The 22,968-nt window shown below is 45.3% G+C and overlaps 2 protein-coding genes across 2 annotated transcripts in view; one reads left to right on the forward strand and one right to left on the reverse strand.

The window, feature by feature from the left end:
- ddx49 (DEAD (Asp-Glu-Ala-Asp) box polypeptide 49) lies at nucleotides 1–10,338 on the forward strand. The gene is made up of 13 exons (XM_071917214.2): nucleotides 1–237; nucleotides 1,192–1,315; nucleotides 2,053–2,138; nucleotides 3,104–3,225; nucleotides 3,615–3,802; nucleotides 4,426–4,566; nucleotides 4,685–4,760; nucleotides 5,706–5,782; nucleotides 6,536–6,633; nucleotides 8,324–8,398; nucleotides 8,641–8,729; nucleotides 9,099–9,170; nucleotides 10,044–10,338. Exons 1-13 carry the CDS (start codon nucleotides 123–125, stop codon nucleotides 10,209–10,211), a joined length of 1,431 nt encoding a protein of 476 aa, XP_071773315.1. The 5' UTR covers nucleotides 1–122; the 3' UTR covers nucleotides 10,212–10,338.
- LOC139925728 (regulator of nonsense transcripts 1-like) overlaps nucleotides 10,323–22,968 on the reverse strand; it is a 20,244-nt gene continuing 7,598 nt past the window's right edge. Inside the window, exons 10-24 of the mRNA XM_071917212.2 lie at nucleotides 22,494–22,653; nucleotides 21,824–21,942; nucleotides 20,758–20,922; nucleotides 20,024–20,138; nucleotides 19,709–19,852; nucleotides 19,165–19,378; nucleotides 18,609–18,726; nucleotides 17,881–18,037; nucleotides 17,618–17,760; nucleotides 16,456–16,630; nucleotides 16,085–16,166; nucleotides 15,574–15,738; nucleotides 15,191–15,411; nucleotides 14,616–14,738; nucleotides 10,323–13,588 (exon numbers count right to left, since the gene is read on the reverse strand). Of these exons, the coding sequence (XP_071773313.1) occupies nucleotides 14,619–14,738; nucleotides 15,191–15,411; nucleotides 15,574–15,738; nucleotides 16,085–16,166; nucleotides 16,456–16,630; nucleotides 17,618–17,760; nucleotides 17,881–18,037; nucleotides 18,609–18,726; nucleotides 19,165–19,378; nucleotides 19,709–19,852; nucleotides 20,024–20,138; nucleotides 20,758–20,922; nucleotides 21,824–21,942; nucleotides 22,494–22,653 (2,098 nt within the window). The 3' untranslated portion in view covers nucleotides 10,323–13,588; nucleotides 14,616–14,618. The remainder of the gene's footprint in view (nucleotides 13,589–14,615; nucleotides 14,739–15,190; nucleotides 15,412–15,573; nucleotides 15,739–16,084; nucleotides 16,167–16,455; nucleotides 16,631–17,617; nucleotides 17,761–17,880; nucleotides 18,038–18,608; nucleotides 18,727–19,164; nucleotides 19,379–19,708; nucleotides 19,853–20,023; nucleotides 20,139–20,757; nucleotides 20,923–21,823; nucleotides 21,943–22,493; nucleotides 22,654–22,968) is intronic.

Raw genomic sequence — 22,968 nt, forward strand, 5'->3', positions numbered from 1 at the left:
GATACACGAGGATGTGTTACTTTAATTTAAGATAACGTATTCGGGTGATTATTTTATAATACAAGCGACACCGAAGTATTCATTGAGCAGCAGCAGAGAGCGGAGGGATATCTGACCTGAGGATGGGTGACTTCTCGGCTCTGGGTCTGTCGGACTGGCTCATTAAACAGTGTAAACAGCTGGGGATCAGCAAGCCCACTCCCGTCCAGGAGAACTGCATGCCTGCTATTCTCCAGGGTAAGACAGCTGCTTTAAATCTCTAGGCTAAAATATCAACAAGCTAACTAATTGTCAAATATGTAAATGTAGTTCGTGTAGCTTAATCAGCCTGATCACCGGCCCCGAACTGTCCCGTTCTCTCGACGTTATGCTAACCTCCATGGAAAACTCTGGTAGTTTAATGCTGCTAAAGGTAAATATACCCGTTAGGAGATGACTTAAGACACTTTACGAATCACTTGGAGCCTCTCTTCATATCGGCATACACCCAGTCCACCAATCAGCACTTTATTCCGATTAAATTTCAATATTTAGACCTTACTTACATGGAAGTAACGTTAGCTGTAACTTCATGATCTTGTTCCATCAACAATGCACCTCGGTGGGCGGTAGGTAGCAAGAGCGTGAACCAATTCTAAAAGTTTAAATTTTATTGAAATAAAGTGGTGCCTGGTGGGTTATGTATATGCCGAATTCACCAGAAGACCCTCTTAATTCAGTAAAGGTCTCAAGTCATGTTCTACGAGGTACGCACGTTTGGTGATAAGCAAGGACACTATAAATTGACAGATATTTGAATGAAGTTTGGCGTAATGGTACTCCCCATACTAGAGAGAACGGGCTACACTTGATTCCCAGAATTATGTCCATAATCAGTGATATCCAAGTAGTCCTGATGCACCAGGTGAAATCCTTCAGAATTACTGCAGGGCGTTTATCTCAGTAAACTAGCTCTGAATGGAGGTGGATGAAGTTAAATGGATGTGAATGGAGGCAAGTAAAAGTGAATGGAGGTATATGACAGTGAATGGAGGTGAATGGAGGTATATGAAAGTGAATGGAGGTATATGACAGTGAATGGAGGTATATGACAGTGAATGGAGGTGAATGGAGGTATATGAAAGTGAATGGAGGTGAATGAAAGTGAATGCAGGTGAATCCACTGTGTGAGTGACTGTTTGTTCCGCCCAGGTCGGGACTGTATGGGCTGTGCTAAGACCGGCAGTGGGAAGACAGCGGCGTTCGTCCTGCCGGTGCTGCAGAAACTGTCTGAAGACCCGTATGGGATCTTCTGTCTGGTCCTCACTCCCACCAGGTCAGACTGCTGCTCCTCCTGCCGAGGCAGATAGAGGAACAATCCACCAAAAACACTTAGTTACAGTTACTGGTGATGTACTTTGCATTCTGTCCTCAAAATCAGAACCGTTTTGTTCAGATCTTCAGATGACTCATAACTTACTACCTGTTAATAATTCAAACCTGTAACATGCCGTCTGTGTCTAGTGGCATTTTGTAAGAGCAGGTATCAGTTTTTTAAAATTTTGGAACGACTGTCCTCTTATCAACCCAGTCACACAGAGCCCTGTTTGGATAGGATTACTCTATTTTTCACTTAATAAAAGACCAATATCAGTCCGGTATATTGTCCTAAATTGATTCTAACTGCTATTAGAAAGATTTTAAAAAGCCTTCAGTTTACCTAGCTGAAACCTAACCTGAAGTTACTCCTTAATAAACTTAATGCCATGCACATATAGTATTTTGATGTTTTTCCCAGCCTTTACAGATAAAATGTGACACATAGTATTCATATTTTCTGAAACACAACAACTCTTTATAATAAATAATGGAATCAAATTAAAAATAATGGAAGGTATTTAGCTATAAAGCACTTCTCAGCTCATCATGAGGACAACAGAATGCAAAATACATTTTATTTTCAGTTTCTCTCAAATCCCAAGTGTATGTGTTGTGGATACAGTTACATACTGTATCTCAGCAGGTGAAATCTATAAAGACCATCAGATTTAGAGCGGCTCTGCTGTGTTGCAGGGAGCTGGCCTATCAGATCGCTGAGCAGTTCAGAGTCCTGGGGAAACCGCTGGGCGTCAGAGACTGCATCGTCGTCGGTGGAATGGGTAACACGCTGTACATCACTACCAGATGGATTAAAAAAAATCAAATTGTGATTATTTGACAGAATATTGCAATTGCGATTTAAACTGAGATTCATTTCATCACAAGTTTTTCTTGTCATCCATTTTTTAGAACTTTAAAATTGTTTAAAGAAAAGTGATTTTTGTTTAAAAAAAACAACAACAACTAGATGTCAGTGTGCAGATTTACTGAGTTTGAGTCTGAAAGGTTTTGATTCATGGACCAAAGATTACCTGCAGCTCTAAAACTCCTTGTTCACAAATCCAGTTTGGACCAAACTCTCTTCAGCAATTCTTTGCAGCCTCTGAGATTTGGTTTTGATGAATTGTTGAGCTCCAGTACAGTTCTCCTCCTCTCTGCATTCAGCAGCAACACTGTCACCGCCCCTGCTGCACAGCATGGGGAGTTAAAGCTGCACTAGGAAAGATTTTACTGTAATTTTCCAGCCGGTTTATCAGACTAACTCACAAAGTGAGGCTGCGACAGAGAAGAGAGAGGCTGTCAGAATTAATTTCAGTATTCAAATTTCAGTTGAATGTCAAATAATCATAATAACAGTTTCCTCTTGCTGCCAACTTGCTAAATCAACTAGTGCAGTTTTAGAGGGATGTTGCTCTGCTATACTCTCATTTTAAACACAAAGCAGTGTATTCCTCATATTTACAGTTGAAGTTTTGTAGATTTTTTTTGAAGATTTATTATGATGAAGTATCCAAAGAACATTTTTTTCGCCGTGCAGCAGAACCAGAACTTGGACCAAAATAAGGACGAATGTGGAACCAAAACTAAAATAACCTCAGAGCATCACTGCTACAGAAACACACAGAGGAAACACTGCTGACATTTAACATGTAAATTACTAATAATGTTCATTCTGTAATCTGTGCTGTACTGACCTGCTGTGACCCTGCTGTGACCCTGCTGTGACCCTGCTGTGACCCTGCAGACATGGTGTCCCAGGCCCTGGAGCTGTCCAGGAAGCCGCACGTCGTCGTGGCGACGCCGGGCCGGCTGGCCGATCACATCCGCAGCTCCGACACCTTCAGCATGAGCAAGATCCAGTTCCTGGTGAGTTCAGGAAGGTCAGGATGGACGGATTCTACCGGGGGGAAAACTAAAAAATAACACCCAAATCCACTACTGGAATCTGCATCCTGTGCCCTCGAAATTATGTTTTTTGATAAAATTGTGCTTGAAAGTCGTGGAAAATAATGTCAGGAGGAGATATATATAGGATGTGTAGGAGGAGATAAGTTCTATCAATGTTGTAATTCCTACTACTCACCCTTAATGTGACCGCATATAGATGATGAATAGATGATGTTTTATTTTCCTGGAAAGTTTTAGAGATACAAGGTTTCTATCCGACAGCAGCAAATACTTCTTTATCCACCTTTACTCAAGAACTGAATAATAGTGTGTGTGTTATATTGTGTGTGTGTGTGTGTGTGTGTCAGATAATGGACGAGGCGGACCGGCTGTTGGAGCAGGGGTGTACAGACTTCACCTCTGACCTGGAGGTGATCCTGGGCGCGCTGCCGGCCCGGCGCCAGACGCTGCTGTTCAGCGCCACGCTGACCGACACGCTGCAGCAGCTGCAGACCGTCGCCATGAACAGACCGTTCCTCTGGGAGAGCCGGTCTGAGTGAGTGGAGCGTCCGCAGGCTGCTGAACCCAGGCTGATGGGGCTGTGGCCACTGTAGAGGAAAATTACTCATAATAATAATAATAAACTTTATTTATAGAGCGCTTTTCAGTTACAAAGTGCTTCACAACAAGGAACAAAACGTAGTGCAAAATAAAAACTGAAGCTACTATAAATTATTTTCCGCTGCTAATTCATTCCTTTAACTTTTATCAGAACAGTCACTGACAAACTTGCAAAGATAAAATCTAGAAAAACGAATTTGCTTCATTGGTGCAACAACAGATTTGGAAAAAAATGTTTTGTAACAATTACAAGCCAACCAGGGCTTGGAAACAAAAGTCACATGACTCACAAGTAGCTTGTTTATTGGACGGTTTTGGTGACCTGTCGTCCTGCTCTTTGCTGTGATTCAGCTTCTCTGTTCTTCTGTTCGGGAGGTTTCTACTCACTTTGTGTTGTGAACAGCATGGCAGACTGATGAGTTATGTTGGTGTTAAAGCGTTCAGACCTTTAGTGAATCTGAATCCTGACTCGCTCCAGGACTGCTGACCTCTGACCTCTGGCCTCTGGAGCAGTAAAACCTCACAGTGTTATTGTTGTGTTGTGTTTGTCCCGGTCAGGACCCGTACGGTGGAGGAGCTGGACCAGCGCTACATCCTGACTCCAGAGAAGGTGAAGGACGCCTACCTGGTCCACCTGGTCCAGACCTTCACTGACCTGCACCACGACTGGGCCATCATCATCTTCACCAACACCTGCAAGTAGGAAGCCATTAAAACATCGTACAAGTCATTCACAGTGTGGAAATCAGGCGCTGCAGCTTATACAAAAACACATTTTGATCACTTTAATTTACGATGTTCTTGGTTCTTCCCACAGGAGCTGCCAGATCCTCACCATGATGCTGCGGGAGTTCAACTTCCCAACCATCTCCCTGCACTCCATGATGAAGCAGGTGACTGTCCCAACAGAAAGCCTTATGTTCCTGCTCTGTAGCCAAAACGTCACAGACTGGATCCCTGCAGCACCGACACGTCCTGCCTGGTGAAGAGCGGCAGCTAAATGCAAAATGTGAAAATGTTCATCACTGGGTTGAAAAGAGTGACAGGAGCCTGTGGGGGAATGGTTACACTGGTGATGAGGGAGATGCCACCATTTTGGAAGAATGACAACTAAAGCAGAGATTGCATCAGAATCGGTTTTATTGGTTAGTTTGCACATACAAGGAGTTTGCCTTGATGCTTTGATCCCATAGGTCACATTAAACATAACAGAGACTTATAAAAGTTGCACGTAAGAAAATGTAAAACTATAAATTTTAGAAATGGGTCTCTTTTTGGAGTAGTATATATCAAGAAAGTAGAATGTAAGTAGTATGTAAAAGTAAAAACTAAAAAAACAGCAAGCTATGAAGTCAGTAATAGCAAAGAAAAGAACAGAAATATAGAGTATACAGATGTAGAAAATACTGCAGTGGGATCTGAATGCAAAGGACAAAAATAAAGCTGTGCTCATGAGTTGGAACGGTAGAAACAGAATATGAATATAAATACAAAACTACAGAGCTGGTAGGTTGTAACTTTACTGTCTGTTCCTCCCAGACAAAACAAACAAAACGTCTTATTTGCATGTCATGAGGATGTTCAGATCATACTGTACAGGAGGGAACAGATCAGGGGGAAAGAGCCGATAACAGAGTAGAGAACAGAGATTTCCTCCAACATGGCGGCCGCTCCTCCTCACCAGCGCTCCACGCTCCTTTATTGGATGTGGAAATCGTATTTGCTTCACAAAAGAGGCAGGATGAAAGGTGTGGGGAGCAGAAAGGCTTTGTGATGAGATAGAAAGCAGGTGAAAGTCTGTGGAATAAAATGAAGAGACCGTTCTTTATCTCCTCCAGAAACAACGATTCGCCAACCTCGCCAAGTTCAAGTCCAGCGTCTACAGGATCCTGGTAGCGACGGACGTGGCGGCCAGGTGAGACGAGAACAGACGGACGGGATGTGATGATGATCTTGAGTAGCTTCAGAGTTGAACATTTTCTCCATTCTGTACAACAACGTCTCCATATTCTGTATCACTGAAGCTTCAGCTGCTTGTATTGAGGAAAATATTCAAACTCAAGCTGCTGCCCCATTACATCAAATGGAAAAAATCTAGATGTTTGTGCTTCATTTTCTACACATTTAAAAAAAAAAATAATGACATTATAGTCGATGAAAATACGTCCACTTCAACAGTTCAACCTTACAATGGAAAAATCAGCAAAATTTAAACATTTTTCTGTTTCATTCAACACTCAACCCTCTCATTCTCATTTTATGTGATAATGTCAGATATAATAATAATATTACTCTTCATAGTCTTCGCTGAAAAAATTACAAAAAGCATTCCTCAAGCATTCTAGTCATAAATTTTGTGATGAGGAAAAAACTGGATGAAGGGTTTCAGGGTTTTTCTCCACACACACATTTCCTATTCCTCTCCAGTGGGGATCACTATCATCCTTTCTTTCCTCTTAATATAACGATACACTCTTATATCTAAATCACGTTTTTGTCAATAAACCCAAATACAGCAGATGTACTGGAATTTGTCTTGGTGACATCGGTGCTTAGATAGTGTATATAGTGCTATGATATATTATATTGACGACTTACTCTACATACAGACTCTACCTATCAGTCTACATACAGACAGGCTGTACACATGTCTGTTTTCTGCCTGCAGAGGTTTGGATATTCCCACGGTCCAGGTGGTCATCAACCACAACACGCCCGGCCTGCCCAAGATCTACATCCACAGAGTGGGACGCACCGCCAGAGCAGGTGGGGCATTATCCTGCATCCAGGCTACAGACAGTCAGTCAGTCAGTCAGTCAGTCAGTCAGTCAGTTACAGTCCAGTCAGTCCAGTCAGTCCAGTCAGTCAGTCAGTCAGTCAGACAGTCAGTCAGCCAGCCAGTCAGTCAGTCAGACAGTCAGCCAGTCAGTCAGTCAGTCAGACAGTCAGTCAGACAGTCAGTCAGTCAGTCAGCCAGTCAGTCAGTCAGTCAGTCAGACAGTCAGTCAGTCAGTCAGCCAGCCAGTCAGTCAGTCAGTCAGTCAGCCAGCCAGTCAGCCAGCCAGTCAGTCAGTCAGTCAGACAGTCAGCCAGCCAGTCAGCCAGCCAGTCAGCCAGTCAGTCAGTCAGTCAGTCAGTCAGTCAGTCAGTCAGTCAGTCAGCCAGTCAGTCAGTCAGACAGTCAGACAGTCAGTCAGTCAGCCAGCCAGCCAGTCAGTCAGTCAGTCAGTCAGTCAGTCAGCCAGTCAGCCAGCCAGTCAGTCAGTCAGACAGTCAGTCAGACAGTCAGTCAGTCAGCCAGCCAGTCAGTCAGTCAGTCAGTCAGTCAGTCAGACAGTCAGCCAGACAGTCAGTCAGTCAGTCAGACAGTCAGCCAGCCAGCCAGTCAGTCAGTCAGACAGTCAGTCAGTCAGTCAGTCAGTCAGCCAGACAGTCAGTCAGTCAGACAGTCAGTCAGTCAGTCAGCCAGTCAGTCAGTCAGTCAGTCAGTCAGTCAGTCAGCCAGCCAGTCAGCCAGCCAGTCAGTCAGTCAGACAGTCAGCCAGCCAGCCAGCCAGTCAGCCAGCCAGCCAGTCAGTCAGACAGTCAGTCAGACAGTCAGTCAGTCAGCCAGCCAGTCAGTCAGTCAGTCAGTCAGCCAGACAGTCAGTCAGTCAGACAGTCAGCCAGCCAGTCAGTCAGTCAGACAGACAGTCAGTTACAGTCAGTCAGTTAGTCTTATTTGTATAGCACATTTCATACACAGGTAAGCTCAATGTGCTTCACATTAAAAGACAAAATAGTAACAATAGACAGATAAGGAGATAGAATACACACATATATAAAATACTCCACATATATAAAATAACCTTTCAGCCACACATACAACACACACACACATACATAAAATACAGCTTTTTACAACCCCTGTCCTATTCATACAGCAGACGCACACAAAGGCAAACACACACTAACTACCAAAGACCTGAGAAAAAAGCAATGTTTTAACACCGCTTTTAAAAGAGGATTCAGTTGTAGCAGATCTCAGGTCAGCAGGTAGTTTGTTCCAGAGAACAGCACCATAGTGACTAAATGCACCTTCACCTGATTTAGATTTAACTCTTAAGTACATTTAGGAGACACATGCCTGATGATCTGAGGGATCTGATTGGTTTATAGCCGGTGAGCAGGTCGGAAATCTATTTAGGAGCGAAACCATTTAGTTTAGCCAGTTTCAGCCCAGTCAGCCCAGTCAGTCAGCCCAGTCTGGAGACTGCAGTAAAGTTTTTGGGAGGTTGGCTGGGTGAGATCACGTGTCCCTGGTAGATCTTTGGCTCCAGTGCTCCATGCTAACACTTTAGCATACATACAGTATGTTGGGTGATAGCAGGTGACTGTCCTGCATGTTGCTCTGGTTAAGAGCGTCAGCTAAACGTGTGAAATCTAAATAGCAGTCATGCTGCTGTTTGCTCTGCAGGGAGGAACGGAGTCTCCATCACTCTGGTGACGCAGTACGACATCCACCTGGTCCACGCCGTCGAGGAGCAGATCCGTAAGTCCGGTCTACTCTTAGTTACAGACTATGAGCTGACAGGTGGCGCCTGGTTTTAACTCTTTAACTGTGCTGATGCATCATGAGCGTCTCACAGCTGAACTCTACTGTTTTGATTTATTACTAAGGTGCTTCTCTGTATTAGCTGCTGGTTTGTAAGTAGGATTCTGGATTCTCCCAGGCTGTCGGTGTTCCTGGTCAACTTGCCTGGTTAAATAAACGTGTTTCTGCTGTTTGTCCAGAGACGAAGCTGAAGGAATATCCCGTGGAGGAGAAGGAAGTCCTGAAGATCCTGACCCAGGTCAACGTGACGCGGCGGGAGTGTGAGATCGTACGGACGCTTCTGTCTTCCTCACACACACATCTTCACCTCGCTCCAGTAGTTTGTAGTTAGTGTGGCTTTGAATGTTTCCATCGTGCAGGACTTGACTTTTATTAGATTTAATGGATTTGCACCAAAACAAGAAGCACCATATGATAAAAGTGGCACCCAGTTTTGCATTAATGATTGACAGCACACCACTAGAACCACTTGCACTAAAGCATAGACCTACTAGATTAACTTCTGTTGACTGGAGACATGAGAACACTTTTTACAGACTGGATCCTCTAGATTTTCGAGACGGTGAATGATGATATTTTCCAAAATGGATCTAAAGTGTTTGATAAAGCGCTCTTCCTTTCTCCTGTGTTGTTGTAGAAACTGGAGTCGACAGACTTTGACGAGAAAAAGGAGATAAACAAGAGGAAACAGATGATCTTGGAGGGGAAGGTAAGTCCAGTCCTGTTTAACATGCATTAACATTTTCAATTTTAGTCTGCTTTTCCTCCATTAAAACACATTTAAACACGTGTTCTTTGGCTCTCCTAAAACCAGTGGGCATTTCTTATAGAAGCCACTGGGCCTGCTGGCTCATTGTATTGTGGCTCGCTGCTGATGATGACGACCAGCTGTTACTGAGTCACCTGCCTGGTTAGAGACTCTTTCACCACAGTGGTAAAGTGTCTGGTGAATACAAGAGTCAAGTCTGCACACCAGGAAGTTCTGTCATACTCACACAGGTCAGACTGACCGCACCAAGAGCCACATCAGTTCTAATGCTGCGTTCATGTCATCAGATTTACCGTAAATACAAACTGCCGGTTGGGAAAAAACATTCACGCAAACGTCCTCATGGTAATTACAAACAGGACATGGGAATTTTTGCGGGCTCAAATATCTCAAGTGTGTCAACACCACAGGCTGTAAACATAACAGGGGATACAGATTTCAGCAGCAAAATTACCAGTTATATTTACACTCTTCCTACTTAAGAAAAACAAGCAGTATCTGCTGCTGTTCATTGATTGTGGGAGTTCAAAGTTAAACATGTGAGCGCTCTCAAGTTGAAGCAACAGAAAGTTCGGTTCTTCTGATATGAGACCAACATCAGTGTGAGGTGAATGCAGTTCCTGGTGCAGAAGCTTTAACTTTTCCCATCCTGTCAGTCAAACTATCAGTTTAACAAAGTGACTGGTGAGGAAAAATAAAATCCTGAATGCTACATGCAGTGTTGAGTTCAGTTCAGAGCTAGTTAATAGTGCCGAGTTAAGAGTCCGAGTGACTCCAGCCTGTTGCCGATTTGTGATGAAACTTCTGTTCCAGGATCCGGACCTGGAGGCCAAGAGGAAAGCGGAGCTGGAGAAGATCCGGAGCCAGAAGAGGAAGTTCAAGGAGAAGATCCAGCAGAGCATCCAGAAGCAGAAAGCTGGACAGCTGAGGAAGAAACTGATGAAGAGGAAACACATTCAAAAGAAACAGGCAGCCAAGTGACAGCTGTGTAGTTTATAACTCATGTATATACTAGCAAATTTTGTTACTCCTAATGTAATATTTTTTGATTTTGTGCATTTATAAATAAATTACAACTTTCAACCCATAAAACAATTTGCTCAATTTGACAATCAACCTTTATTAATGGATTCAGTTTTACAACAATGGAATCACAAAGTTGTGATTAAGCTTCACTGCAAATAAGACTCATCATTCCAAATATGTATTTACATCACATTGAGATGTCTAGTCCATCGGTTTAACTCTGCCGTTTGACCTGGAGAATCAAGGGCTGGGATGCAAATGTCTAATAACTAATCCACAACTGAACCAGGTCTTAATAAATCATCACTGCACATGTTGCAAATTCATTGTGGTCATCTTGGCTCAGAAGATGTAAAAACACCAAAGCAATATTACTGCAGCAATCTTTTAAAGCTATAACATTAACATTAGGATCTCGGTGGAACGGGTTGATATGTGAAACTAATCCATCGCACAGGTGAGATAACAGATCAACACAATGTCAATGAAACAGAACTATTTCTAAGCAAGTCAATTAAACGTGACAAGATCTACTCGACAACATGATTGTCATGTTCTGTCTGCTGACATGAGAAGCCGGCTCGCTGATGAGCTCGCTCTGGAAAGCTAAACTAGAAGAGCGGGTGAGAAACGGTGGAGTACATTCTGACTGTGGTGCTCAGAAAACGTCTTCGCTGAAAGAGACGAGACCGACTCCTCGGTACAAAACTACAATCCCCCAGTCTGAGGAGAGATACAAAACTCAGAAGTGAAGAAATGGCTCGCTCCTGTTGTCACCAAGTTGCTACAAACACAAAGATACAAAGTAAAACTACACATCGTGGTTTAATAATACCCACCTGAACACAACGGCGTGGCACACAAAGAAGCAAACTGACAAAGCAAAATTAGGATCAACTCAAGGGTTTTTCTTTTTTTTTCTCCCCACAATCACCTGGGTCACACAATTCTGAAGGGAGGGGGATTCAGGATCCACAGAAATCTGAAGAGAAACTCTTACAACAATTACATAAAACAGGAAAAAAAAAAAAAAAACTTGCACAAATCAAAAGTCCACAAAAAAAAGGAAAAGCAATTCCGCCAGCCTGGATCTGAAGTTAACTCCTCAGAGAAGGAAGGTGGCTCATCTCATCAGTCCGTCCTTAAGAGAAACCGTACCCAGCGTCTAGACTCACTCACTTCATTATTATCAGGCCGATTTTGTATAAAAAAGGTAATAAAATAAGTCCTCTCCACTGGGTTTGTGTGTGCTGGTATAGGTCGCTTTCGCCTACATTCATGCTTGTGCTGCACCTGTTTGTCTGGAGGTTGGTTAGAGGCACTGATTCAGGTGTTCATTCGCTTTTCATTCATCTCAGTTGAATCCCTCGCCATCACCCGAGCAGTGCTGATGGCATTTCCACTGTGTGTACCTGGGATACAGTATACTGTCAGCGAACCGGTTTATGTACAAATGCACATAAAAACTCTAAAGGGTGTAAATCAGAATATTAATCCACAGAGGAACCAAAAGATTGAGGTGGGTTTTAAATTGAGGGGTGTGTTTGAGCTTCCTGCTTATCCAGGATTCCTACATATTTCCTTTTTTTTTATTTTTATTTTTTTTTTTAAATGTCTTTAATTTTCCAGACCCTGATAGATTTGAAGGTTTTGGTCGCTGCTCAGTATGATGTATGCTTGGTGTGGCTGGGCAGTATGAGGCCATACCGCTTTACAGGTGAACATTATTCACCAAATCAAAACGTCTGTGTGAAATGACAGCGGGTTCACGACTACGTAAAATGTGTAGTCGTGCGCGTCGGGGCCGAACAGCCCCGCCTCCCGTACTCTGATTTTAAAACTTCCAAGACCTGGATTTGACCTGAAGTGGTTTTCCAGACGTGTGGAAACCCTCGTATCTTCCCATCAGCCACCTTCCTTTTCTACTCCTTACCTGCGGGGGATTGAAAGCCCCGCCCTCCTGTAAGCCTACACTACTTTCATGATCTCCTTCCTTTTCTCCCCTCCTGTTTGGGGTTCCTTCGCCTCAAAACAGGGATTTGTGTGACGAAGTGGACGAGTTTCCACAATCCACGAAGGAATTACCCAAAGCTTTCCTTTCGAGCGTTTGCCAACCTAAGCGTATACAAAGCGTTTAAAAAAGACATCTGGCCATAAAGCACAGCGGGACATCGCTCATCATCGAGCCCTGCTTCCGAAAGATTAAAATAAGAAAAAGCCTTCGCTGAAACATCAAATGACATTGAGTTGAATATTCAATGCTGGTCGTGTTTTGATAGTTTAGGTGATTTTTTTTGCTTTTTTGTGCTCTGCGATAAGAAAAAGGTACTTCGGAGAAAAAAAATTGTCCCATGATGATCGCGGAATCGGTCGGATCCGCGCGTCACGCCTTGAGAAACGTTCGTCTGGAATCCCCGTGCCACTCCACCATTGACGCGTGGTCGAAACCACCCGCTTCCCATTAAAGACCTGTTGAATGAGCCAGTGGTTCCCAAGGCAAATCAAAGGCGTTTCAATTCAAAGCTCTTTAATATCAGACTCAAGCGCAGAAACCGTGTTTTTTTATTTCCTCCAACTCAAGAGTTTAACGACGACGAGGCGGTGTGTCGACTGCCGCTGCCTTCGGAGGCTGCTGAGGGTTTTGGGTCCAGAAGAAGATCGTTGGTCGCCGCTCTTCCTCCCGCGATGAACCGAATTGAAGTGAGTCCAGGGCGTCGTACGGGTCGAGCAACCAACCGACTTTTGGGATCAGGGCTTTCCGCGTCGCCCGGTCGGTGGCTTTTCCGTACGCGTGCCTCCGACAAGCCTGCGGAATGAGTTCTTCAAATTCAGCTTGACAGCTTTCTCCGCTCCCTGTCCCGAGAAACTTCAGTTCCCATCAGACAGTTTCCCTAGAGGCTGGGGAGGGGGGAGGGGAGGAGGGGGGGGTAAGGGGGTTGGTGGGATTATTTTGTTGGGAGTAGAGCCTCGTTGGGTTTCCCACGAGAGACCGTTGAGATCTCCCGTCTTCGTTTCCCACGGCAGCTCGACCACACGCCGCCGTTTTCTCTCCTTCCCTCGTCTCCTGGTCCGGGCAGCGCTCCCTCCCTCTCGCTTGTTCGCCCGGCCTCTCGCCATCTCCCTGCCCGTCTGTTCCTACTCTCTTCTTCTACCCTCTCATTTTTCTCTCTCGCTCGTGATTGGTTTGGTTTCGCTCTCCCGTCGCTTTCACTCGGTGGTGCTTCGGTTGTAGCAGAGGAAAACAGGTATCCATTTTATGTTTTTATCATTACCCAGATTAAAATGCTGATGAACTAAGCTCAGCTGAAGCCTAGCTCCCTTCTTCCAGCAACCTGCAGGAGAGAAAACAGACTTCATCAATCTGTTGTCCACAACAGAACCATGAGTGATGACTAAAACTTTTTGAGGCAACAGAGATGAGAAATACTGCCTTGAGCAGAGATCTGGACTAGCCAGTGGGACAAAATCATTGTTTGTAACACAGTGGGATATTAACTAAACTGTGGTGGACGAAATACTTTTTACTTCAATTGCCAGCAAAATTGCCCTGCTACACTTAACTCAAACTTTCCTCAGAATTACTTTAATTCATCAAGTACAATGTGTGCACACTTCAGACAGTTACACAATACAGTATTGGCAGATTAGATGCAGGACAAAACTTAAGATCTCGCATATAGTGCAGACGTGATACACCGAATGACAGCGCACTAAACAAACAATAACTGTGCATTCACACTGTGAGCACCATGATCAGCAAGTCAGCAGAAGGCCAGTCACTCCCCACAGAGCTGAACGACCAGAGAAACTCAGCCGGTGTGCGGCCAGACGGCCGGCCGGGAGAAGTCGGCTGTGTTCCTACTGATGATGATTTAGTTTCATGAACAATAGTTCTGTCTGGAAAGTGCAAAATGAAGTTGACTCCAGCCATTCAAAGCTTCCCAGTTCTCTACAACTTTTATTTGAAAGACTACAGGAATAAACGTCTCAAAAATGAAGCTTGGAGAACGGCTGCGTCCATCGTTGGGTAGACGGTAAACTCTGAAGTCATTTCAATATTTTTCCTGTGTATTTTGGTTAATGCTACCTGAGTAGAGCTTTCTAGCTAGCTATGTTAACTCATCAAAATAATTTCAAGTTATGAAAGGCGAACCGAAGCAGCAAATAATACGTTTGCCTGTTCAGAACTTTTAAGGCTGCACAGTCCACTGCGTAGATACTCTGGCCCCGCCCACAATCAGTCAGAATCAAGAGACGCATCAACCAAGATGTTCACAGTGTGAGCGCACGCTAAATACACATTCACACCTGAATACTGCCTGTGTGTCATGGCCTAAAAGACGCGTTTGAAGTACTTACACTCTAGTACTGTGACAGGCCGGTCACCCCACCATGCTGGTATGCGCGTTCGCCCTGGTAAGTCGAGTCCTGGGACAAAGCCACGTCGATCTGGGACTTGAACTCGTCTCCCAGGTAGCTGTCCTGGAGGACAGGAGACAGGAAGAAGACCTCGTTACACCAGACAGCGGATTCCTTTCTGTCAGTGAGCCCAGTGCCGGGGTTTCTACTCCTTTTCCATTTCAAAACTCAATTTTTCCAGACCTCAATTTTCTTGACTGGACTTGGCAATTTTTGTCTGAATTCAGTATGATGTATACTCAGTTGCTCAGCAACACGACTACTATAATTAGGCTATACCACTCTATACAGTCTATACATTATACACAACAAACATCACAGTATCTGAAATAACACACTGGGTCTGTACCAGTTTTTCCTTCCACGCCGAGACATGAAAATCATCAAATTAACTTTCCATACTTTTCCAAAGTTCAATTTCTTGACTCCATTTTTGTTCAATTCCCAAACATTTCAAGACTTATTACTTCTACGGTATATGAACCTGTGTTTGGCAGTGTGTGTCCGTGTGTTACCTGGGACAGCTCGGGCTGGGACAGGCCCGGCTGGCTCATCTGAGAGGGCTGGCTCATGGAGATGTAGCCCTGGGTCAGCGGCCCCTGGGAGAAGGGCTGGGAGGCCCCATCCTGGCTGGCCTGGCTGCCGGGTTCGTTGCCCTGACTGGTGCCCTGGTGGCCCGAGCCGCGGGCCCTCTGTCGCCCGCCTCGCCCGGGCTTCCCCTTCATCGCTCCGCGACCTGAGTCACAAAGAAGATCTGAATCAAACTACTGAACTACTTTCAGGGTGAGAAAGTACCACCAGACAAATGCTGGTAGGTTTGTCTAGTTTACCAGACACTTATACACAATTAGACAATTCAGTTCACATGGTGCTTCAGTATGTCAGCGCTGTGCTGTACCTGCAGCAGGGCCGTTGGTCTGGCCCAGGTAGCTGGGTGGAGGCATCGGCGGCATCACCAGGTTGAAGGGTATGGGGATGTTCATGGCAGCCATGTGGCCGGGCCCCGCCCCAATCATCCCGATCTGGTCATGAGTCTGGAAGTACATGTTGGACGGACGTCCGGCTGCAAGAGACACAGTCATGATAATTAGATGAAAGTGTTGTGTTAAGAAAAACAAACACGGCCGGTAATTAGTGTTTCTGTCTATAGGCCAGCTTGGCTCAAAACTCACAAAACTCACTTCACTACTTCAGCAGCCGACTTAATTCTTTACAATAAAATACCTGCCAAAAGTGGCTGGTGGAGTCACCAAACTCACCAGCCAAAGCCCAATGCTACTGCTATTTGTGTGATGATTTCCCACCATGATGGCAGAGGGTTTGTCTGTGTGTTTGTTAGCTGCTGATAATCTCATCTATAATGACACAGAGGTTTTAACAGTGAGTTAGGAGTCGGTGTCTCGACCCACCGGCGTTGCTGCGGTCGTAGGCGGAGCCGGGGATCAGCGCCTCACGGGCGTCGTACATCGCTGTGCTCATGAAGCGTCCACCCTGAGAAACACACAGTCAGCGCTTAGGACACACACACACACACTTCACCTTACTATGGATATGGAGCCAGGTCTTTCCAACAGCAACGCAGCAGCTACACTACAACTAGTGAGAGCCACTGCATTAGAAAAAAACAAAACATCTAACACAATAAGTAATGATCACAATTTACACCATGACACCAGTGAGACGGTCACGAAGGAGCCAGTTATCAGCGTCACTAATCTAGTCTCCAGGTCAGGTGACGGCCTCCAGAGTGCGGAGGGTGCGCTTGGTTCGTCCTACTCACAGGGTTGATGGTGTTGACCAGCTTGCGGGGCTTGCTGAACTGCATGAGGCTCTCCCTCAGGTTGTTGAGCGGCCCCTCCACCAGCACCTTCTGCTCCTTGTAGTAGTTCAGCAGGTGGTTCCACAGCGGCTGCTTGGACAAGGCCTTGGGGTTCCCCACGATGATCACACCGTACCTTCACACACACACACACACACACACACACACACACAGACTGCTGGTCAGGGATGAGGAAGAAATTTGGAGTTTTGTTCCAAAGTGAGACAATCTGTAAAAGTGACACACACTTTTCCAAAATTGTCTGACAGCACAGAAAACAGTATTGCTTTTTAAAAGATAGTAGGTAACAAAGTGTCAACAGCGCATTTACACTCACACTAACAGACTACGGCATTTCACAGATTATTCCAGTGTTCCAGTGTAAGGAAATCCCTTAATCAGATAAAGTCCATTATCACATTATGAGAAACCTAATTAACACAGCATTCTTTTGGCCAATCTTTCCAATTATTCAGCACGTTTACCCTCAGTCTGATTTCTTTCGTTTTTTATATCTGAGCATAAGCGCAAACAGAACCAGATAGAGAACAACGTCCAGGAAGCAGAAACATCTGACAGCAGGGAGACTGCCAACACTCACGTTTGGGCTGTAACCGTAAGCAGAGCCAAGTAATGAGACAGAAACCTGACCAGATGAAAAGAAGCTGCGTGCGGCTCCATGTTCAAAATCCAAAACAACCGGCAGGAAGTTTGAGTTTTACGTCACTTCCTTCAGGAGAGAAATCCAACTGTGACTGAATCATGTAAACCAGGTTTTCCCTGTTATCACATTACAAGAGCGCATGTAAACGCGTCAATCGATTTATTGCCATGACCCGAGTAGTCCCAGTTACCGGGTTATTAGTGTGCATGTAAACACGCTCATTTTTACAGAGTGGATCCTCTGTATGTAACCAAGCGTTCAGATGGCGAGCAACAAGTCACCAGAGGTCCGCTCATGTCCCACAGAGCAGAGCGACCAGAGAAACTCGCTCGACGTGCGGACGCTCAACAAGCTGTGGGACGTCGACAGAGTATCCTGCTTCCTTGTTTGCTTCTTCCGGGAACCCGAATAACCACGATGCCCTGAACAGCTCTGCAGAGATGAGGCTGTGGTTCTTACTTGGCTCTGGTCAGCGCCACGTTGAGGCGGCGGGGGTCGTTCAGGAAGCCGATGCCCTGGTGCTCGTTGGCGCGAACGCAGGACAGGATGATGAAGTCCTTCTCCCGGCCCTGGAAGGCGTCCACGCTGGCGATCTCCACCTCCTGCAGCCGGACGGGAGGCACAGAGTTAAGAACAACAAGAAACCGATTCTCACGATGCATCGCACGCCATTTAACTCCGTCCATTCATGGCTCGTGCCCAGGCAGCTGCCGGTTTGGTACCTGGTAGAGTTTGGTGTGCAGCGAGCCGCTGAACTGCATGTACTGCACCAGGTAGGAGCGCTGGCCCTCGTAGGGGGTGATGATGCCGATCTGGTCGGGCTTGGCTCCCGCCTTCAGCAGCCTGGTGGTGATCTTCTCCACGTTGGCCGCCTCCGTCCTGAAACACAGCAGCAACGGGTCAACCAGCGTCACGTTTACCAAACCCATGTACTGATAAACTGGAGAAATTACTACTATTTCTAAACCCCAGCTACCTTGCCTCAAATAAGTCAACCATGTCCAGTGAGAATCACAATGCCAATACATGTTCAGGAATATGTTCAGGCGATGTTCTGTGATTCACTGTGGCAGCCACGCACAGCGCCAACCAGACAGACTCCAGGAAAAGCTCATTAAAGAGTGAACTTAACAGAACATCTTCCTTGGGCTGGGAAGATGCTGATTTCTAAAAAAGCCTAATTATATTCTGCTGCGATTTGTGATTTATTACAGTAAAACATTTTGTAGTACATGACTGAGCGTGCAGCGTTTCCTCTGCTCATTCATTAGCTGTGTGCCACCACAGCAGGAAAGTTTCCACCGCTGCTTACGAAAATGTGCTATTCAAATTCCTTGTTAAAACACAAGAATCTGAATATTTAGAACTACTGTTTACATTACGATGAAGTAACCCAAGAAGGATGTTTTTTTGTAGCCCCCCCCCCAGAGGAGGCGTGCTGTGATCCTACCTGTTGAGGTAGGAGGTTCCGGAGCTGGCGATCTCCTCCTGGCCCTGAGTCACGTAGAAGAACATGGGCTTGTCCGGCTGCGGCCACTGGAAGTCAAAGCCCTTCTTGATGCGGTCAGCTGGGGGGAAGAGGGGGAGGAGAGGGGGAGGGGGGGGGTTACAGTCAACAGAAGGGAAACTAAGCTCTGTAACCACTAGCCTCACAGTGACCAGCAGCTTCCACAGTTCACTGCTCTACCAGTAAAACTGATTTTTATTTGTAAAGATCATTTCAACACAAAGTTACAAAGTGATAGAGTGGAAAATAACAAATCCAACCATAATTAAGACACTTGATACACTTCAAATGGGAGTAAACACTTATTTACAAATTAGATTTATAGACTACATGAAGACTTAAGCAAAACCGCCATGGGCTTGTCTGGCTGTCCACCACCAACATGACAGGACAAGTAATATTCAATATAGTACTAAATAAAAACTAGTACAATAAAAAATTACATGATAAATAGTTTGATTAATAACTAGCAAATTGCGGTCCGAAGCAGCTGACGAACCTGCGGTGACGCCGTTCTGCAGCGAGCCCTCATAGAAGATGTTGGAGGGGAAGGCGCTGAGCGCCGGGTGCATGCGGTACTGGACCTGCAGGCGGATGGGCCGGATGCCCAGGACCACCAGGCGCTCGAACAGCGACTGGGACAGGCCCGCCTTGGCCGCCTTCTTACACATCACAACTGGACCCAGCTGGCAGTGGTCGCCCACCAGTATGAGCTGGGAGGAGGAGGAGGAGGAAGAATGGTGGGTTGATACGAGTGCACAGTGTGAGTAGTTTCCCCCACAGGGATCATTCCAGTTTCATCCAAGCAAAGCTTGTTTTTCCATTCTTGTAATGAAAATAATGAAACTATAAAATAGAATATGCGCAATTGTTATATAAAGATATGCTTCTGACAATTACAACACATGAAGTAGTCTTCTCCAGAGTTTTGTGCAATATCCAAACAGTTTAAACACCTGGAAATCCTTAAATTCTTTATTTTTCCATATGTGATGAGTTGCTTGTTGTGTAGTTAGTCTGTGTGTGTGTGTGTGTGTGTGTACCTGTTTAGCTCCCAGCACCACAGGGACCATGCACTCCGGCTCGGTGGCCTGGGTGCTCTCGTCGATCAGGATGGAGCGGAACTGCATCTTGGCCAGACGGGGGTCGCCGGCTCCCACACAGGTACAGCAGATCACATCAGCGTTCTGCAGTGATCACAGCTATTAGTTTCAATGATTTGAGGAACAAAAATATTTTACTGCACTTCTGGCATCTTATATCAACTTTCTGACAATTTCTAACTACAGCTGCGGTTTTAAGTGAAATGAAAAATCTCAGTAAGTTAAAGTCAACAGCTTGGCAGTTTGTCTCCTCACCATGAGCAGCTCCCTCTCGGCGGTACGTTTTAAAGCCCGGTAGCGCTTCTCGTCGGCGGACGACAGCTCTCCGGTCTCGTCCTTCAGCTGCTGCAGTTTCTGGAGCTCCGGCATGCTGAGAGGAGACAGAGACACGCAGGGTGAACACACACAAATCAGCGTGGATCCACACTGGAAACTACAGACTATGATGCTAAACCGGGATCTAGGGACTCCTCTTGGAACAAGTGCATGTTGGGGCGGTGGTAGTTTACAGATCAGAGAAATGGGCTTCAGACCGCAAGGTTTCAGGGACTGAGAAGGGAATGAGAAACTCTCTCCTCTCTTAAAAACCAGGCTGTCTGCAAGTTTCATCAAGCTAAATTTAGGACTTTTAAAAGACATTTTTAACGCCAATTAGAATGGAAAAATGAGACCAATTTTGCAACTGAGCTAATTTCTCAACCAAGAAACAGAGCACCAAAAAACTATGACCTTTTTAAGACGCTTAAAATGCTTCATTTAACTGTACAAGTTCGAGTTCAGATAATATAAATTAAAACATTTTAAGTTTTCATTCATACAGGCCCTGCAGACCTGTGTGAATGTGAAGCAGGGTGGAAGAGCTTGGAGATAAGTCAACTTTCCCTGGAAAAACTCAAAGTCAAAAAGAAAAATTAAGAAATTATGAACTGTGTTGATATATAAAGCAACAAGAAATATGTCAGGACTCCATTTCCCAGCATGCCTCTGACCTGTCCATGTTGCTGATCTGGTTGTGCAGAGCCAGGAAGGAGACGGGCGAGTCGATGGCCTCGCGGCTCTTGGCACACAGCCGGACCACCTTCAGCCCCGTCTGGTGGATCTTCTCCGTCAGCTGGTCCACAGCGATGTTACTGGGAGCACACACCAGCACCGGTCTGCAGGACACACACACACACACACACACACACACACACACACACACACACACACACACACACACACACACCATGGAGAGGGTCAGGAGAGCAACAGTGTGTTGGGGAAGGGATTATGGAAAATACTACCACTACCACCACTACTACTACTACTACTAATAATAATAATAAAAGGTTTAACACAACAGAAGCATAAAACAATCAAATTAATTAATTAATTAGACTGTTGGAATAAACTTGACATGACTTTATCCTGACATATATGCCAACATGAAGCACAGTCACAATTTATTCATTGTAAGATCTATAAAAGTTCTTGGACTCTTTGTAAATTGGTTAAACTGAAACAGAGACAGTGCCACCTGCTGGAAAACAGGCTGGGACACAGTTTGGGTGTATTTGTTATATCAGTGTGAGAAACCAGAGCATAGGTGGGAGGAGACTGCTGCTTTCCTGAGTGACCAAAGCCCAGCATTATGTCTTCTGGGATTATTACCGGATAAAGTTAGTTGTGGTGCTGGTTGGTCACAGTAGTAGGATTTACTGAGGATTGACTGACTAACATCTGGCGCTGAAGTGCTGTCATGGTCTGTTTTAATCTGAATATCCTGCTAGTTCAACTGGTGAGTATAAGGTACATAGGCTTTTTGTCCTTTTTTCCAGGTACTGTGGTATCTAGTCTTTTTGTTTTTGCATGATCTTTTTGTGTGCAGCTGTTCAATTTTAAGTCCAGTGGATTCTGTTTTATTTTTTTGGACACCTTACTACCTGGATGAATGAAATGAATCTACACAGACTTATTAGTGGTTGTTTGCAAAGTTGGTGATCTGGGAGTTGAAGCTCATTCTACTGTTCGACTCATTCGCTAAACGGCTAAAATGTAAAGTCGGCGGTGTCGTACCCGTTGCCCTGGCGGGCCAGGTGGTAGACGATGGTGGCGGAGGTGACGGTCTTCCCGGTGCCCGGCGGACCCTGGATCAGGCTGAGAGGCCGCTGCAGCACCGTCTTCACCGCGTACACCTGCAAACACACGGGACCAGAACACACCCGTCTGAAACCCTCTGTCCTGAGAGAATACACTCCTGTACAGTCCCAAACACCAACGAATATTCAAATGTAATCTGTTTCACTTCTGCTTTGGAAACCTAGCAGCCTGATGTCTTTTATCCCCGTTTGTAATCCTGTCTGTCTCCTTATATTATTATTTTATTTTACCTTTACTTCATGTCTGGTTTCATTTTTATTCTACTCGTTTTCTGTTCTATGCACTCTCTTAGTGGATTTATTTATCTTAATTGATTTGGAAAGCACTTTGTAACAGTTGTTTTACAAAGTGCTATATAGATAAAGTGTATTATTATTATCCTTTAAGTTTATTATAATGTAGGGGCCTGTGTTTCGTACTCTGCAGTAATCACAAACCTGATCACGGAGGCCTACTTGTTCCGACTATTAAATCCAAATCCAACATCAAAAAGCCAAAGCAGAGAGCACCTTCTGCCTTTTAAATTTCCCCCCTTGTTATGCAGAAATAAACAGCAGAACTGTGGTGAACTGGATGGAAGTGAGACCTGGGAGTGGTTGAGGTCGGGCAGGCCCTGGGCGGTGAAGCGTTTGGGCAGCTGACACTTGATGATGACGTCCTCCACCTCGTGACCCAGCAGCTTGTGGTAGATGTAGCCGGAGACCGAGGTCTCGTCCACCGCAAACGTCTTCAGGGCGCTCTGCATCCTGCAGCACACACACACACACACACACACACACACACACACACACACACACACACACACACACACACACACACACACACACACACACACACACACACACACACACACACACACACACACACACACACACACACACACACACACACACAGGTAAGGGAGAGTTGCGAAAACGATGACACAGACATTAGTACTGCTAGACGCAAGCTAACTGGTGCTTTCAATGAGGAATGCCAACGAGCTGCTTTGGCACAACTTCAGTGCCGCTTCTGGAATCTCCTTCACCAGGATGGGAAAGTGCCTGCTGAGGAAAAAACTC

This window comes from Centroberyx gerrardi, chromosome 9, assembly GCF_048128805.1.
Source record: "Centroberyx gerrardi isolate f3 chromosome 9, fCenGer3.hap1.cur.20231027, whole genome shotgun sequence".
In the NCBI taxonomy this organism is placed as follows: Eukaryota; Metazoa; Chordata; class Actinopteri; order Beryciformes; family Berycidae; genus Centroberyx; species Centroberyx gerrardi.

What these genes read in the sequence shown, in the direction of transcription:
- ddx49 (XM_071917214.2), top strand. Translation starts at nt 123, where the DNA reads ATGGGTGACTTCTCGGCTCTGGGTCTGTCGGACTGGCTCATTAAACAG. An exon ending in CATGCCTGCTATTCTCCAGG is followed by an intron (nt 238 to 1,191) that starts GTAAGACAGCTG and finishes TGTTCCGCCCAG; the next exon opens with GTCGGGACTGTATGGGCTGT. An exon ending in CGCCGTCGAGGAGCAGATCC is followed by an intron (nt 8,399 to 8,640) that starts GTAAGTCCGGTC and finishes CTGTTTGTCCAG; the next exon opens with AGACGAAGCTGAAGGAATAT.